At 50.2% G+C, this 14,378-nt stretch overlaps 1 protein-coding gene across 1 annotated transcript; it reads right to left on the bottom strand.

The window, feature by feature from the left end:
- Positions 1-3,946: 3,946 nt before the first annotated feature.
- On the bottom strand, positions 3,947-13,983 carry ZMYND19 (zinc finger MYND-type containing 19). The gene is made up of 6 exons (XM_030233097.2): positions 13,839-13,983; positions 13,527-13,586; positions 12,054-12,160; positions 7,183-7,323; positions 6,060-6,240; positions 3,947-4,652 (listed from the first exon to the last, which is right to left on the bottom strand). The coding sequence occupies exons 1-6, from the start codon at positions 13,887-13,889 to the stop codon at positions 4,509-4,511; spliced, it is 684 nt and encodes a 227-aa protein (XP_030088957.1). The 5' UTR covers positions 13,890-13,983; the 3' UTR covers positions 3,947-4,508.
- Positions 13,984-14,378: the final 395 nt, after the last annotated feature.

Genomic DNA, 14,378 nt, shown 5'->3' on the forward strand with positions numbered 1-14,378 from the left:
AAGGGGCTGCGGCTCCAGCGCCCCCCCGGGGAGGGACCTGTACCCTGAACCCCGCAGCCGCTCACGAGAGAAATCCGGGATCCGCCTTTCCTCGCCATCCTCCCAGCGCCTCCCTTAGAGACCTTCTCAGCCCGGCCCTTCCTGAGGACACCCGGGCTGGTACCGCCGTTCCTGAGCAGAAGCTGTTCCGGACCTCGGAGCGCTCCTGGGCGCTGCCCTGAGCCTTTCCTCTCCCCTCAGTCCTTTCCCCGTCGCAGGGCGGGTCCCGCACCTCGGGATGCGCCCCGCAGCCATTCCCACGGCGGTGCCGCTCCTTGCGCTGCTCTGGAGCCTGCACTGCCGCTGTTCCCTGGCGGAAATCCTGAAGATCCTAAGGTCTTGCTGAATGAAATCAGCAAAGGCCGGTTTTCCCATAACCAACCCTACATTTATTGACACTGAATTTCATCTCCCACTCTCTCATGACATCCTTCTGCAATTCACTCAGCCTTTATTATCATTACACTGAATAATATCATCAGTGGATGTTGTCAGTTTCATTATACATTACCTTTTTTCTATTTTTTTTAATATATTGGACATCCAGCTGTTTACTTCCCACCACAATAAAAACCCTCCTTTCTACTCTTCCTTTCCTGTCTTTCAAACAGTTGTCTATGTGACTTTTCCCTTTTTGACCAGCAGCTTTTCTTCCTTAAGTGCCCCAAGCAAAGTCATCATTAAATGCAGTGCAAACTGTCCCAACCAAATCCCCTTTTCCCTGCTTGTTGATGCCTGGAATGGAAGCAATTCCAGTAAAGTTTTGAAGCTGATTTCCCTGTACAGAACCCACACTGACTCCTCCTTGGTATTCAGCCATTGGTGCTGCATCACAGCATCCATGAATTCACGAAGTGCAGGGGGCTGTAGTTTGAAATTCCTTCCAGAAGCTGCTGTGACATTTGCTGTGACATTGTACCAAGGGAGAGGTCGCCATCCCAGCTGGGAGCTCAGCTTGTTCGTCCCTGAGCTCCCTCGGAGCCGTAGGTGGGTCCTGACAACTTGTTGCTGTCATTTCAGCTGAACTTTAATCTGCTCAGAACAGAAGTGCTTTCTCTCCTGAAAGCACTTCTGTTCTGAGCAGATTCCCCGTGGAGCTCTCCATATGGAAGTATTCCTGTGTGAACTCCACCAGCTCTTTCATAGGGAACACATATGCAAACAAGTCGCTGGATTTTCTTCTGCTGAGGCTTTAATCTTCAGGCCAGCCCTTCCCTTTGCTGTGCATCAGTCTCTGCTGACTCCAGCAGTCCCCCTGCTCCTGATTTTTTGAAAACTAGTCATGCAAGTTTTATGACTTGAACATTCCTCATATTCATTTTTCTTTGCATTATTTTGCTGGGTTGGTTTGTTTCTTTGCTTGTTCCACATTTCACCTGCCAAAATGTTATTCTTTCCATCTCTTACATTTGGACACAAGTTCAGTTTACCAAGGATTTTCTCTTACTCTGAGTGTCCCACATGCTCCTGTTTAATCACACCAGCCTCCTTTTGCTCTCAATGCTGTTTTGCTGGGTAGTGAAGCTTTGCTCCTGGCCCATGTGGTGTCTTACACCATCTCCATGCCTCCCATAAACATTTCTTTCAGCTGCTCCTTTTACCAAGGGTTTAATTTAAAATTAAGTCACAAAGGAAAACTAAGACCATAACCAGATGCTGTTTTCAAGGTGCAAGTATCAGAACACCAAGCCTTGCAATCTACCGTCTTTCATATTTGGTGTTTCTTAGCCCAGCCAGGATTTCCAGTTGTGTTTCCGCATGTTGGGATTGGGGATATCATGCTACTTGGATAGGAAGGAGCACTGGAAGGTGCCTGTACCAACATTTCACAGTGTTTACAGGGGGCGTGCAGCCCTCTGTTCCAGCCAGCATCAGGAACACTGCAGCCTCCTACTCTGAGCTGGATTTACCAGATTTCCCTGCAGGAAACAACTTGGATGAAGAACATCTCCATTGGGGGGAAGCCCTTGGAAAAATCAGTTCTTCATCAGAACTGTTCAGGTCTGCTCCCAGATAAATGACTCCAATCCTGGGTTTTTGAATACTTGTCCATACAGATATCCCTGCCAGCTGGGCTTCTCTGTGAGTAAGGAGGGCCTTTACAAGAGCTCCATCCTCTGGGCTGGCTTGGGGAGCTGCCACCTTCAAGTTCCTTTCTGACCCTCCTCACTGAGAGGGAAGATGTCTGTCCTCAAGACCTTCCCAAGAGTCAAAATCCCCATAACCACTTCTCTCCTCTGGCACAGGGACAGTCTGGGCTCACAGATCACACAGCCAGCTGTTATCTCCCTGAACCTCTGCAGGATGTCTGGGCAGTTTCTTTCCACTTGGGTTGGTCCCACAGCCCTTTAGCCCTGTGGGCATCTCCCCTCCTGCTGTACCCCACCCTCCCACATTCCCTGGGATCAGGAATTCCCCAAGTACCTCCATCCTGGCTTTGTCCCCCCCTTCCCTGAGTCCCACCCATCCCTGATTCCCTCAGAGGAATTTCCCTATTGCCCCACCAGGCCTTGGGCTGCAGCCTGTCCCTGTGCTCACAGCAGCAGCATTGAAACATCTGCACCAACTTTTCCCTGCTTGGTGCTGCTCAAGTGTTTAAGGGCTCGAAGACTGCACTTTGTTTTGATAAACGTGATTCTTGGTAATAAAATGGAAAACTGGCAGGACAAATAGCAGCCTTTTAAACAGGCAAGGGAAAAAGTCAATACTTCTGCTCTAGTCAATGGATGACCTCAAATAATGAACAAAATATTCCTTATGTCCCATTTTATATTAATCAAAAACCGCTTTTCACTTCAAGGAAAGAATTAATGTTTCCTTTAAAAAAAAAGATTACCCATTACAGGAAAATTTGTCTGGGTCCTGCTTGGTTTTGTCATACTAAAGGGCATTTTGGGCTGCCTGAACAGAAAAGTTACAGTACAACTGTGGTTTGAGAGTGGCAACTCAACCAAGTGCCTTCAAGTGAACTTCCAGCAGAAAGTTTCAGACGTTTTTTGCTATTTCCCAAGATGCTTAAAGCCAAAGGATGAAAACCCACCCAAATGTTAATAATTCAGAACTTCCTGTGCAGGTATTAGAAACAGAATATAATATTGGAAGTCCACAGCAGATCAATTTTCTAACAAATTGAATACAAGCAAGACCAACATTGCAACATGAAGTGGCAAAGTGAATCCTGATTGAAAAATGAAAATTCTAAACGGCTTTTACAAAAAAAATTTCACTAAACACTCCAAGAAAGGCTCTGCATTAAGCACTCAGCAGCTCACATTCTTCTACTGTGAAGCAAGACTAACACCTGGCACTATATTATCCATTTAGCTCTTCAGGAAACTCAACTGATGTTCCTTACACTTCTAAGGCAAAAATGGAATAGAAAATAGTTATTCATGAAAAGAAAAATAGGCATGTGCTCTGCAAGGGAAATCCTCCTCCCATACTATTTTTACTCAGTACTACATTAAAAAAAATCAGAAAGTGATTCTTGGATTGATGACAACTCTTAAAAAAGTGAATAAATAATTCAAATTACCCAATATTAGATATTTAAACATCTCTGCACATGACTGGAGTGTTTCCTACGCTACGGGGAAGCCACGACGGCAACCACATCCACACACAGCTGCTACCTGAGCTCCCCTACAACTGCCTTCTGTGCAAGGGCTTTGGAACAGAAAGCTGATCCAGCTCCCTGGGAATCCTGGCTGCTCCAAGGTCCATCTCCAGCAGCCCCTGGGAGGCAGCCCCAGCTGCAGTGCCCCGACTCAGATCCCAGAGGATCCCAAAGCCCCACGCCAGCTCCTGGGGCACTGCTCCTGCCTGCAGGGACTGCCAGCAGCCAGGGCTGACTGAGCTCTGAAGGCAGCTGGAAGGGAAGGGGAAAAAGCCAGAGAGCAGACATGGATTCATTCCAACCTTTACTTGGTTTGCTCTTTTTTTGTTTGTATTTTTTTTAAATAGAGCTTCCATGCAGAGTTCTCCAGAGTAAGTACTGATGCCAGAGCCTGCCCGCCGGCCTTGGCACTGCCACAGACACTTCTGCCACATGGGAGGAAAAGCTTTTGCTACATGACTTTTTTTCTTTTTTTTCTTTTTTTTTTTTTTAACTTTTAGGCCAACAACATGTTCTCATCTGAACATTACAGTTAATGAGTGCTATCAAGAATTCCTAACAAAAACTGTACATGAGTTTACAAACGTATTAACATATAAATAATGAGAAGCTTCCTGCCTGGAGCTCCACAGTAGTCTTTTTGCTTGAGAATATAATACTGGAAAGGCAGACCCAATCCCTTTCCACAGCACCAGTCAGAGCTGGCTTAGTCCAGTCAGCCATTCTGCTCAAGCATCACAGGGTTTTTCTTCAGTGCCTCTGGCTTTGATAAGCAGTCTGTCATACTGTGCAAAAGCAAGAGTCCAATGCCTTTGGGAAGGAATCCTGCTGCTGAGAGGCCTCTGCCACCCGGTCACCGCTCTGGGCCGAGCTCCTGCTGGAAGGTTCTTTTCTTCTCCCGACAGTGCTTCTTGTGGGCAGGCCAGTCCTTCTGCTGGCACTGCGAGCCGCAGTACCGCGCCACCTGGCAGCGCCCACAGATGTTGAACTCGCGCAGCTGGGAACAAAAGGAGCTGTTAGAGGGGCTGCTCAGGGCCAGGAGAACCTCAGCATCCCCCCCAGGGGACACCCCAGCAGCTTTCCCAAGAGGAACCAACAGCATTCCCAAGGAGCTTCACGATCAGGCGGTTGGCCATGGCCACCAAGTTCAGGTGCACCAGCTGAAAGCCAGGAGCAATCCCTCCCCCGTGCCTCTCTCCATGCCTGTCACAAACAGGTGACAGGACAAGGCTGAACAGCCTGAAGCTGGAGGAGGGCAGGGTGAGAGGGATATTGGGAAGAAATCCTTCCTGGGAGGCCCTGGCACAGGGTGCCCAGAGGAGCTGTGGCTGCCCCTGGATCCCTGGAATTGTCCAAGGCCAGGCTGGACAGGGTTTGGAGCAGCCTGGAACAGAGGAAGGTGTCCCTGCCCATGGAATGAGATGAATTGTTAAGTCCCAACCCAAACCAGTCTGGGATTCTATGAAACACAAACACCCCACTATAAGTTTCAGAGAACCAGAAGGGTTTGAAGCAATTTCTGTGGCTGTACATTTGCTCCTGTAAAATGGGCTTAATTTGCAGACAAAATATTGGAGCATTACACATTCGTTGTCACAATGCTTTACCAACTTAAGTTCTGTTTTCAACTACAAACACCTGAAATTCAGAAATTATCAGGAGGGCTGCACAAGTTCAGCAACTGCCAAAGTTACTGTTATGCAGGGAGCTTTTGGGCACAGACCCAAATAAAAGGCAGAGCTGCCTCTGTTTCAAATACAGGGAATTTAAGATCATTTCTGCAAATGTTCCCTTCCCCACAGCAGAAAGCGGAACACAATGGGTTTAGCCTACTCAGCATCTGCTATCACAAGAAAAGCCCTTGTTTATAGATAAGGCATCTGCGTGACAGAGGCACAGCCCTTGCACAGCTCATTCTCTCACTCCTGATGTTGCTTTATCTTCCTCCAGCAGAACTTTTCCTCCCAGCTCTCCCCTGAATGAAGGCCACTGCAATTCATCTTCACCTCGGGAAATGGTAACCAGGTTATTTTTTGATTCCATGACCATCCAAACCCTCCTATACCATGCTTCCTACTGCCTCACACAGCTGCTCACTCATCCCAGTTCTGCTCCCTGCAGGAAAGCTCCCACCTGGCTTCTTGTGCACTCTGCAGAAATCACCCTCCTCCCAGCAGCCCCCTAATATCCACTGCTGCAGCTCAAACCCACATTCCCTCCTGTAAGAAAACTGAAAACTATCACAGGGTCTGGAGGTTCAGGCCAAAGAAAACCTGAGTGGAAGAAAAATCATTGCTTTTAGCCACTGAATGTGTAAAGCTCTACATTTTAAATAACAAATAAATCCCTAGACACACCACTAGCCCAAGGCAATCCATGCTCACTCCCAGCTCTCTGAACCCACCTGTTTTTCAATCATTGTACAGGGAGGGTAGTGACATTCATAGTAAGTGCAGGAGTTCTCTTCCTCCTCCACAACATCCCCATTAGCATTGTAATATCTGGTTACATTCAGGACAGGAAACTGCTCTTCTATGGGGTCTGTAGGAAGTTGTTGGATTGCCAGCCAGTACAGACTTTGTTCCCTGGAAAAAAACCAAACAAGTACAAGTTTGGTACATCAATTCATAATACTCATACAGAGACAGTGATTCCAAATTTATTAATAAATAAGGTTAACATTGTATTTAGCCTCAGACTGCACATACTGCTCACATATTGGGTATTTTTATGGTTATTTTAGCCTAAGTGCAAACCCCAAAAGTTTAAAGGCATCAATTAAAAACATTTATATCGAGCAAAGTTAATGCTGTGCAAAATTATTCACACCAAGTCAAAATTAATTTCTGGCATTAAGTCTGTTTCTTGTTCTTGAACCCCCAAAAATCACGTAGAGCATTTGTAATTCACTACAGCTTCTCAAAATCAGTTTAACCAGCTCTAAACACCCCAGTGCTAAAGCTGCTGCTGCAAGTGTTCCAGGAGAAGAGTGTGATGTGAAGTCTGTGGGTCTCCCACTGTGTGTCTGGATATTCACTGATTATCCAAATCCATCCTGGCACAGAGTGTGATGTGCTGAGTGGCATCACTGAAACCCAGCCCGTGGGAAGCTCCCCCAAGCTGCTGCTGAGAGGTGCTGGAAGCTGAGCCCAGAACTCCCCCTGAGTGAGTCTAACCCCAACTCACAACTTCCATCAGGAGCATTCTGCAGTTCCCAGTTCCTATTGGAATTTCAGTGCCTGAGGGACACAAGGCAGTGAGAGGTGCAGATTTCTCTGAGCCTCTGCCCAGCTGGGAGGGCACAGAGGTTTCCTGCTCCGCCTGGCACAACCCTGAGGGTGAGATGGGTGGGATGGGCCCTGCACAGCAGGGACACGAGCACAGACTGAGCCCCAGGTGAGGAAGCCAGGACAGTGACGTGTAAAGCACCCAAAGCTTTATCAAAAAGGCTCTGCCAAGGCAAAAATCACTGAAGGGAGGAGACAACATTTGAAGAGATGTTCATTCCCCTGCAGGTGCTGCCATACCTTTGTTTGCTGGAGATGTCCTCAGCCTTGGGCTTCCAGCCCCAGGGCACGAGGCGCAGATTGTCCAGGCGGTTGTCCACGGTCACCAAGTTCAGGTGCACCACCTGAAAGCCAGGAGCAATCCCTCCCCTGTGCCTCTCCCTGCAGGACACAAAACCAACCTGAGGGTCAGTGCTGAACAGGAACAGCCATAAAACAAAGCATCACAGCAGTTCCAGAGGCAATGTGAACTGGGAGCTGCAAACAGACTCCAGGGGCTACTTCAGACAGGGAACTCCCAGGAGAAAGTGCCTTTTTCCAGCAGATGGTTTCAATTATAAATTAGTTGAATCAAAAGAATCAAAAGGAGTATGGAGTAATTTCAAGCATATTGCTTAGTTCCACAGAAGGTGCCAATACTGGCTTATTATTTCCATAGGAAATTCTATCAGGCACATTTGTGCAAGTCTGGCACTGGTGTGGTGTCACAGGGCTTGTTATTTATGAAGAAACATCTCTGAACAGCAACAGGACAGAGGTTTCACCAAGTGTGCAAATCTTTTTAGACTAATTGTGAGTGACACACTGAAAGTCTGAAATGACTCCACAATTGACCAAGAGACACCCACCCGAAACTTGCCTGAAACCCAAAGCAGGACTAAGCCAGGATGGCTGCAGGGAGAAATCTTCCCTACTGCCTTCTAAGAGTTTCCATTTGCCTTTCCCCCTTCTTTTCACCTCTCCTCTCTCTGTTTCATCAAGAATCAAGTTCACTGTCAAACACCCTCACGCCTGGACAAGTTTTGGTATCACTTCTTGCAGGAATCCCCATCCCAGCTGAAATGCAAGGCTTGGACACAAGGCTGTGTCCCTATGACTGTTCTGCCATGAGGAACCTCCCAGCCCAGGAGAACAAGGACCAAGCAGAGCTGACAGAACTCACTGAGGGTAACCCAGCACCTCCTCATGGAGACCTTCCAGCAGCTTCACCCAAGCCCAGCCTGGACACTGAGTCCTGCTCAGCCTCCACTGAACATTCCAGCTCAAACAGTTATTTTAATTTTGAAGAGATATTTGCCTGAGTTTAAAAATTCCCACTTTTTTTTACCTTTATAAAGCTCAGCATTACACAGTAGAACAGGAAACTCATTTTAATGTGCCTTACAATGAGAAATGTAGGATTTTGTATTCTTGGTCTAAATCTATCCAGATATGTCTAAGTTATATACCTTGGGGCTAAGAAAAACTCTTGCACTTCACATATGACCCAAAACTTTTGAGGAGAATCCCCCTGGAGAGGCTACAAGTAGCACCTGCACACAGAATGTGCTCCAGCTCCCACCAGGTAATTCCTGTGAGAATTCCCTGCATGAGAGTCTGCTGGGCCTTCATGGAACAGGGAAAAGTTCTTCCCTTTGAAGGTAAAACCAATAAAATCCTTCTTTTTGGGAAAAAGAAACCAAACTACACACATCAAAGCAAACAAACTATGGCAAAGAGTCTGCTGAAGTGCCCTAAAAGAGGAATCCCAGAATCCCAGCTTGATGTGGGTTGGAAGGGACTTTAAAATTCAGGGACACCTTCCACTATCCCAGGGTGCTCCAAGCCCCATCCAGCCTGGCCCTGGACACTTCCAGGGATCCTGGGCCACCTCCCACCCTCCCAGGGACCAATTCCTTCCCAATATCCCATCCATCCCTGCCCTCTGGCACTGGGAGGCCATTACAGTAGCAGCAACTTCTGAGTTGATGAAGGCCAGCAGAGGGTCTGGCAAAGGGAATCAGGAGTTCCAAGGGCTCCAAGAAGTGGAGAACTGCTGGAGGTGAGCATCAGTCAGATACTGAGACAGGGAAGGAGTTAAGGTTCTTAGAATGAGCCTGGGACATAGTGCCAGCTGAAGAGATGGGACAGATAGGAGACAGGAATCTGGGAGGAGGAGACAGAAGTTCAGAGCAAGAACAGACTGTGCAGGGGGGAAAGGGAAGGGGATTCCAAGACTAAGTTCAGAAATATTTTTGATTTTATTAGATGAGTTTAGAAACTGCTGGAGTTGGGGAAGGAGAGAGGACTATGAGAGATTGTCCCTGACACTGGGGTGGCACAGCAGAGTGGCACACAGCTACCCCTGCTCTTCCACAGCCCAGATCTGCACCCAGCACCCCAAAAAGCAAATTCTGACCAAATCCCCTCCCACACTGAGCCAGTCTTTACCTCCTTGTATGAAAACCCATTTATCTACATCACTGCCAGCTTTCTGTGGCCTCAGGTGACAAAAGCCTAGGTAAAGCTGGAAGTTGGGCCTTGCTGGTGAGCAGTCAGCGTTAAATACCACTGCACTGAGGTGCCAGACCTGGTAATGCCAAATTCAGGGTGGTCCCTTGTCTCCAAGCTTTGTACACAGGAGCACCCCCCTCCCCAGGCATTTCTGTGACCATCCCAGCTCATCCAAAGTGAGCAGCAAGGACAGGCTGACAGAACCTGCCTTGTTAACAGCTCAGCAGTGCAGCCAGAACTGCAGAGCTGGATGTTCTGCCTCCCCCTGCACTCCTGAGCTCCTGCAAGATGCCAGGCAAAACCCTTCCCCCAGGACTTCTCAGGGATCATCTGGATCCTTTTCTTTTGGTCTTTCAGCACCTCAGAGCCCAGGACTGGAACACAAGTGCACACACAGCAATTCCAAGCACCAGGAGCCAGAACTGAGCCTGTTATAGGCAGAAAGATGGCAAGAGCTCTAAAAAAAACCCCTTAAAAACCCTCAGAAATCAGGTCCTGGATGTCTTTTTGAACATGCAGTTGGTGCTACTTATGACTAATCCCCTGCTGCTGCTGTTCCCCAGGGAACATCTCTACACCAGCAGAACACAGAGCTGGGATTGCTCCACAGGGAACTGAAGAGGGGATAAGACTCCTGCAGAGACACCCAAACCCTGCTTTGGGGGAGACAAGACTCCACGTGGAAGTCACAGCAAGCAGCAGAGAGGCTGAAGAACCATTAGGAAGTTTTCCCTGTAAGAATTTTTGCAGCTCATGTGGGGAACTTCCAGCTCTTAGATGCCTTTTGATCCCACAGTTGCCTCTGCACAGGGCAGCAGGAGAGCTCTGGGAGAAGGTTCCTGTCACTGCTGCAGATCCAGCAGATCCAGGATTTTTATCTCAAGGGCCTCATGATGAGCCCCAAAGATACCTGCTGAACTAGAAAAAAAAAAAAATCTGTTTTACTTGCATCTACCACATGCTACTCACTGTATCTTAAACCAGAGGCACACAATTGGCTGGGTTTTGGGGGTTCATGTGCAGAGAGTAACTGAATTACACACCTACACCTGCAGTAATCCATTTCTTGGGTTTTCATTCATCCAAGCAGCCAGGCTGGCACTGGGAAATGCAATCACTGCCTGGCTCTGCTCAGCTCTCCTGACTCTTACAGGCTCCAAACCTCCAGCACTGCCCCTCCTCACCAATGGAAGGACCTGACCCTGCTCCCCAGTCCTGCTTTGTGCTCAGAGCAGCCCAAAATTGCTCTGTTGAAAAGGGGCAGAAACTTCACAGCCCCTGCAGAGACTCAGCCTGTGACCTGCAGTGTTTGAGCTGCAACTGAAGATCAGCACCACCAACACCTTCAGGACCAGGATGAATTCACAGGAACACCAGAGATATTTTATATCTTCTTCTCCAAAAATCTGACTGCAACTTCAGAACTGCAGCTCTGCTTGTCTGGCAGCTGACACCCCCCTCTGTGCCTCTCCAAAATCCCCATTACACACAATCTCTTATTTTTAACCACAGCCCATGCTCGAGTGACACAATTTGAATTTCCTAACTGAATATGCTCAAATGACTTCCTAATTGGAGTAAAACAAGCCAGCAGAGGCAATGGCTGGGCTGTGTCATAAACAAATAGCTGGGATGTCATCATTTGCACAGCCTTCAACAAATGACCTGAATAATTTTCAGGTGCTGTTTAATGCTACTTACAGATAATAATTATGACTGTCTGAGGTTCACAGTTAGCAGCAGCTGTCAGTGATTTGCTCTACATATTGCAGCCAATTTCATAATTTCAACAAAGCTCTATGTGCAATAAGATTAAATATTAACAGATACAGGTTAAAATCCATATTTAATAAGCAGACTGGAAATAATAATCTGATATTCTTTTTGTCTCCTTCCTCCGGTGCAAAGCCTGGTTTTAGGGGATAAAAGATAACCTGGAAAGATAAAGGGCATCCTGGACACTGTGACTTCCAAGGATGTGGAACTGAATAGAAAATATTCTTATTTTTTTCCCAGAAGGCTTTTAAAATAAATAAGATTTCTTCAGCAGATCCCACCTTTTGTACAAACCCACCAACATCTAAAAGGAGCAACAGATGAGTTCAGAGGGTGAGCTGCTCTCACAAATGAGGAAATTGGCCCTGAAACTTAATGTGAACCCTATGAAGGATTTCAGGGATTTGTAGAGTATGGAAACTAAGATGCAGCAGCTGAAATGAACCATCAGCAGCATCACCTCAGGCAGTTTTGCAGAAAGCCATAAAAAACACTTTAAAGTTTGAAGTTATCAGGAGTTCCCTCTCTCCAGTGCTCTGCCAGTTCTCAGCAGACAAAAAACCTCACAAACCTTCAAAGGTTTGTCTTCCCCTATCAAATGGGGCAGGTCCTCATCCCCCAGCTGAAGTTTGGGCAGCATTCTCAGGGTGTCCCTGAACCTCTGCCTCTGCTCTCCCTGCCTGGAACGTTCCACGGGCTGTGCTGTGTGACCCTGCAACCCAAACCCTGTGGGCAGCCTGGGCTGGGTTTGCCACTCTCCGGAGGGGCCTTGGGCAGAGATCACCCCTCCCAAGTTGGGGCAGCCAAGGGAAGCCCTGGTGTTCTGCTCCCCCAGTACCCACCAGAGCAGCTCGTGCAGGAGGCGCCCTGAGCCCCGGCCCCGGTTCTTGTCGAAGGCGTAAGCGAAGATTTTAGCACCATTTCCATCAGCATCGACCTCCATGCGAGCCTAGAGGGAAGGGAAAGGCTGTGAGAGCAGCCATGGGGCACACAGCACCCCTCCACTGCCATGGACACCACATTTCACACTTGTCCCTGCACCTCCCTTGAGCTCGGTGGGGTCTGAGCTGGCCCAAAGCCCCAGGGGGACCCAGCCAGCCTGGCCTGGCCCAAAAGCACTCTGGGGGACACCAGCTGGGGACACCCCTAGCACTCCTGTGCTCCCTGGGCCAGCTGTTGGTACCTCTGGGTGCTGAAAGCCAAAGGGCACCTCCATCCCCCCAGAAGGGGTCCCTGGGGCTGTGGTGTGGGATGGACCCTGTGGAGCCTGGCTGGGAAAGGGCAGAGGGAGATGGGGCTGCCTGGATAATGAACAGCAGGAATGCAGCTCTGGGGCTGGGATTCATGGCAGAATCACTCTCTGCCCCTGGGAGCCACCAGGGCTTTGGTCCAGCACTGCCCCTATACCCACCTCGCTGGGAGAGCAAGGGCCTTCTGCCATTTTTCCTGCATTCTCACATTTTTCTGCCATTTTTCCTATCATTTCCACATTTTCCTACACTCCACAACGCTGTTCAAAGCTCGCAAAGCACAGCCAGAGCTTGATACATTTGGGGCAGTCAGGGTGTGTTACCACACAGATAGACACAGTGGCTGCCAGAGGGGAGGAATGGACAAACAGGGAGAGGCAGCAGCACTGCCCAAACTCCCCAAATCCCTAAGAGCAGCCCCAAAGCATCCACTGCAGTGCAAAAATTTAGCAGATGATGGTCCCCCCCCCCAAAAAAAAAACTTATTTGTTGAAGATTTTGTAACCATTGTCTTTCATTTTCAAAGCCTTGGAAGAACCCGTTTACCAGTGGATGTGAAGAGGAAACACTTTTTTCTGGACACATAATCAGGTACAATAACACAAGTTTTCCTCATCCAAGACTAAGTAAAGAGTAAACATTTTAATGTCCACGGGAGGACAAATTATCAGTTTTCCAAAAGCACAGAAATAGTATGAAAATAAAAACGCTACAAAATCAATAAATAAATAAATAAATAAATAAATGTTTTACAACAACGTTCGTCTGATTAAAAAAGAAAAAAATGAAAACCCAGAACTTTTCCTGCTTGGAATCTCCACGTTGGGACTTCGTTAAGTTAAAAGTGAAATGTTTTTCCGCCAGTCAGGGGAGCTGCAGGCACAGCTCCTCCAGGAGCTGCCGGGTTGGAGCAGGGCACGAGGAGAGGGAAGAGCCCGAGCTACAGCGCGGCCCGGGGAGGGCGGGGGGGCGGCGGCGGGGCCGGGGCAGCCCCGGGCGGAGAGGGAGTCACAGAACCCGGGGAAACACCGCGAGGGGAGCGCGGGCAGCGGGCGGGGCCCTCACCTCGAAGGAGTAGCTCTCCACCAGCGGGATGTCCTGCTCGTCGATCAGCGTGTACTTGGTCTGCAACACAGCGAGAGCTCCGTCAGCGCGGGCACGGCACGGCTCGGCAAGGCCTGGGACCGCACGGTGCGGTCCCGGCTGCGCACGGCACGGCCCCGGACGGCTCCGGCACGGCCTCAGCGTGGCCCCGGTAATGCACAGCACGGCCGGCCCCCCCGGCCCGCACGGCCGGACCCCTTGCCCCGGCCCCACCGCCCCCCACCCCGCCCTGTGCGGCCGAGCCCGGCCCGGCCCGCCGCGCCCCGCGCTCACCTTGCCGGCCACCCGCCCGAGCCGGACGATGCCCAGCTTGAAGTCGGTCATGGCGGGGCCGGGCTGGGGCCGCCGCTCGCCCCGCGCCGCTGCCACGCGCCGCCGCCTCGCGCACTCCCGGGGGGCGGGGCCGCCGCGCCACCGCCCCCCCGCCGCCTCACGGCCAATCGCGGCCCGCGCCACCGCCCACCCGCACGAGGCCGACCAATGGGAGCCCGCACCGCCCTCGCGTCACTCCCGCGAACGCCGTCGCCGCGGCCAATGTGCGCGCGGCGCGCCGCGGCCCGGGTCACGTGGGACGGGGCCCCGCGCGCGGACGCGGGCGGCGCGGGCGCGGGAGGCGCGGGCGGTGACGTCACGTTCGCGGGAAGCTTCGTGCCGGCGGCAGCGGGGGCGCGGCCGCGCTTAAAGGGACCGCCCCCCCCCGGGGGCCGAACGGGGACCCCGGGGACGTCAGGAAGGGACCAGGGACGCCCCCAGGCCCGAGGAGCCCCCGCTCGCGTGCCGGTGGCGCATGGCGGCGGCGGCCCCGCCGCGTGG

This window comes from Serinus canaria, chromosome 17, assembly GCF_022539315.1.
Source record: "Serinus canaria isolate serCan28SL12 chromosome 17, serCan2020, whole genome shotgun sequence".
In the NCBI taxonomy this organism is placed as follows: Eukaryota; Metazoa; Chordata; class Aves; order Passeriformes; family Fringillidae; genus Serinus; species Serinus canaria.

Bases quoted from the DNA above. Each gene is read 5' to 3' on its own strand.
- ZMYND19 (XM_030233097.2), bottom strand. From the start codon at position 13,889: ATGACCGACTTCAAGCTGGGCATCGTCCGGCTCGGGCGGGTGGCCGGC. The intron at 13,587-13,838 runs GTGAGCGCGGGG...GCTGTGTTGCAG, and splicing joins TCGGGCGGGTGGCCGGCAAG to ACCAAGTACACGCTGATCGA. The intron at 4,653-6,059 runs GTGGGTTCAGAG...TTTTGTTCCCAG, and splicing joins GTACAATGATTGAAAAACAG to CTGCGCGAGTTCAACATCTG.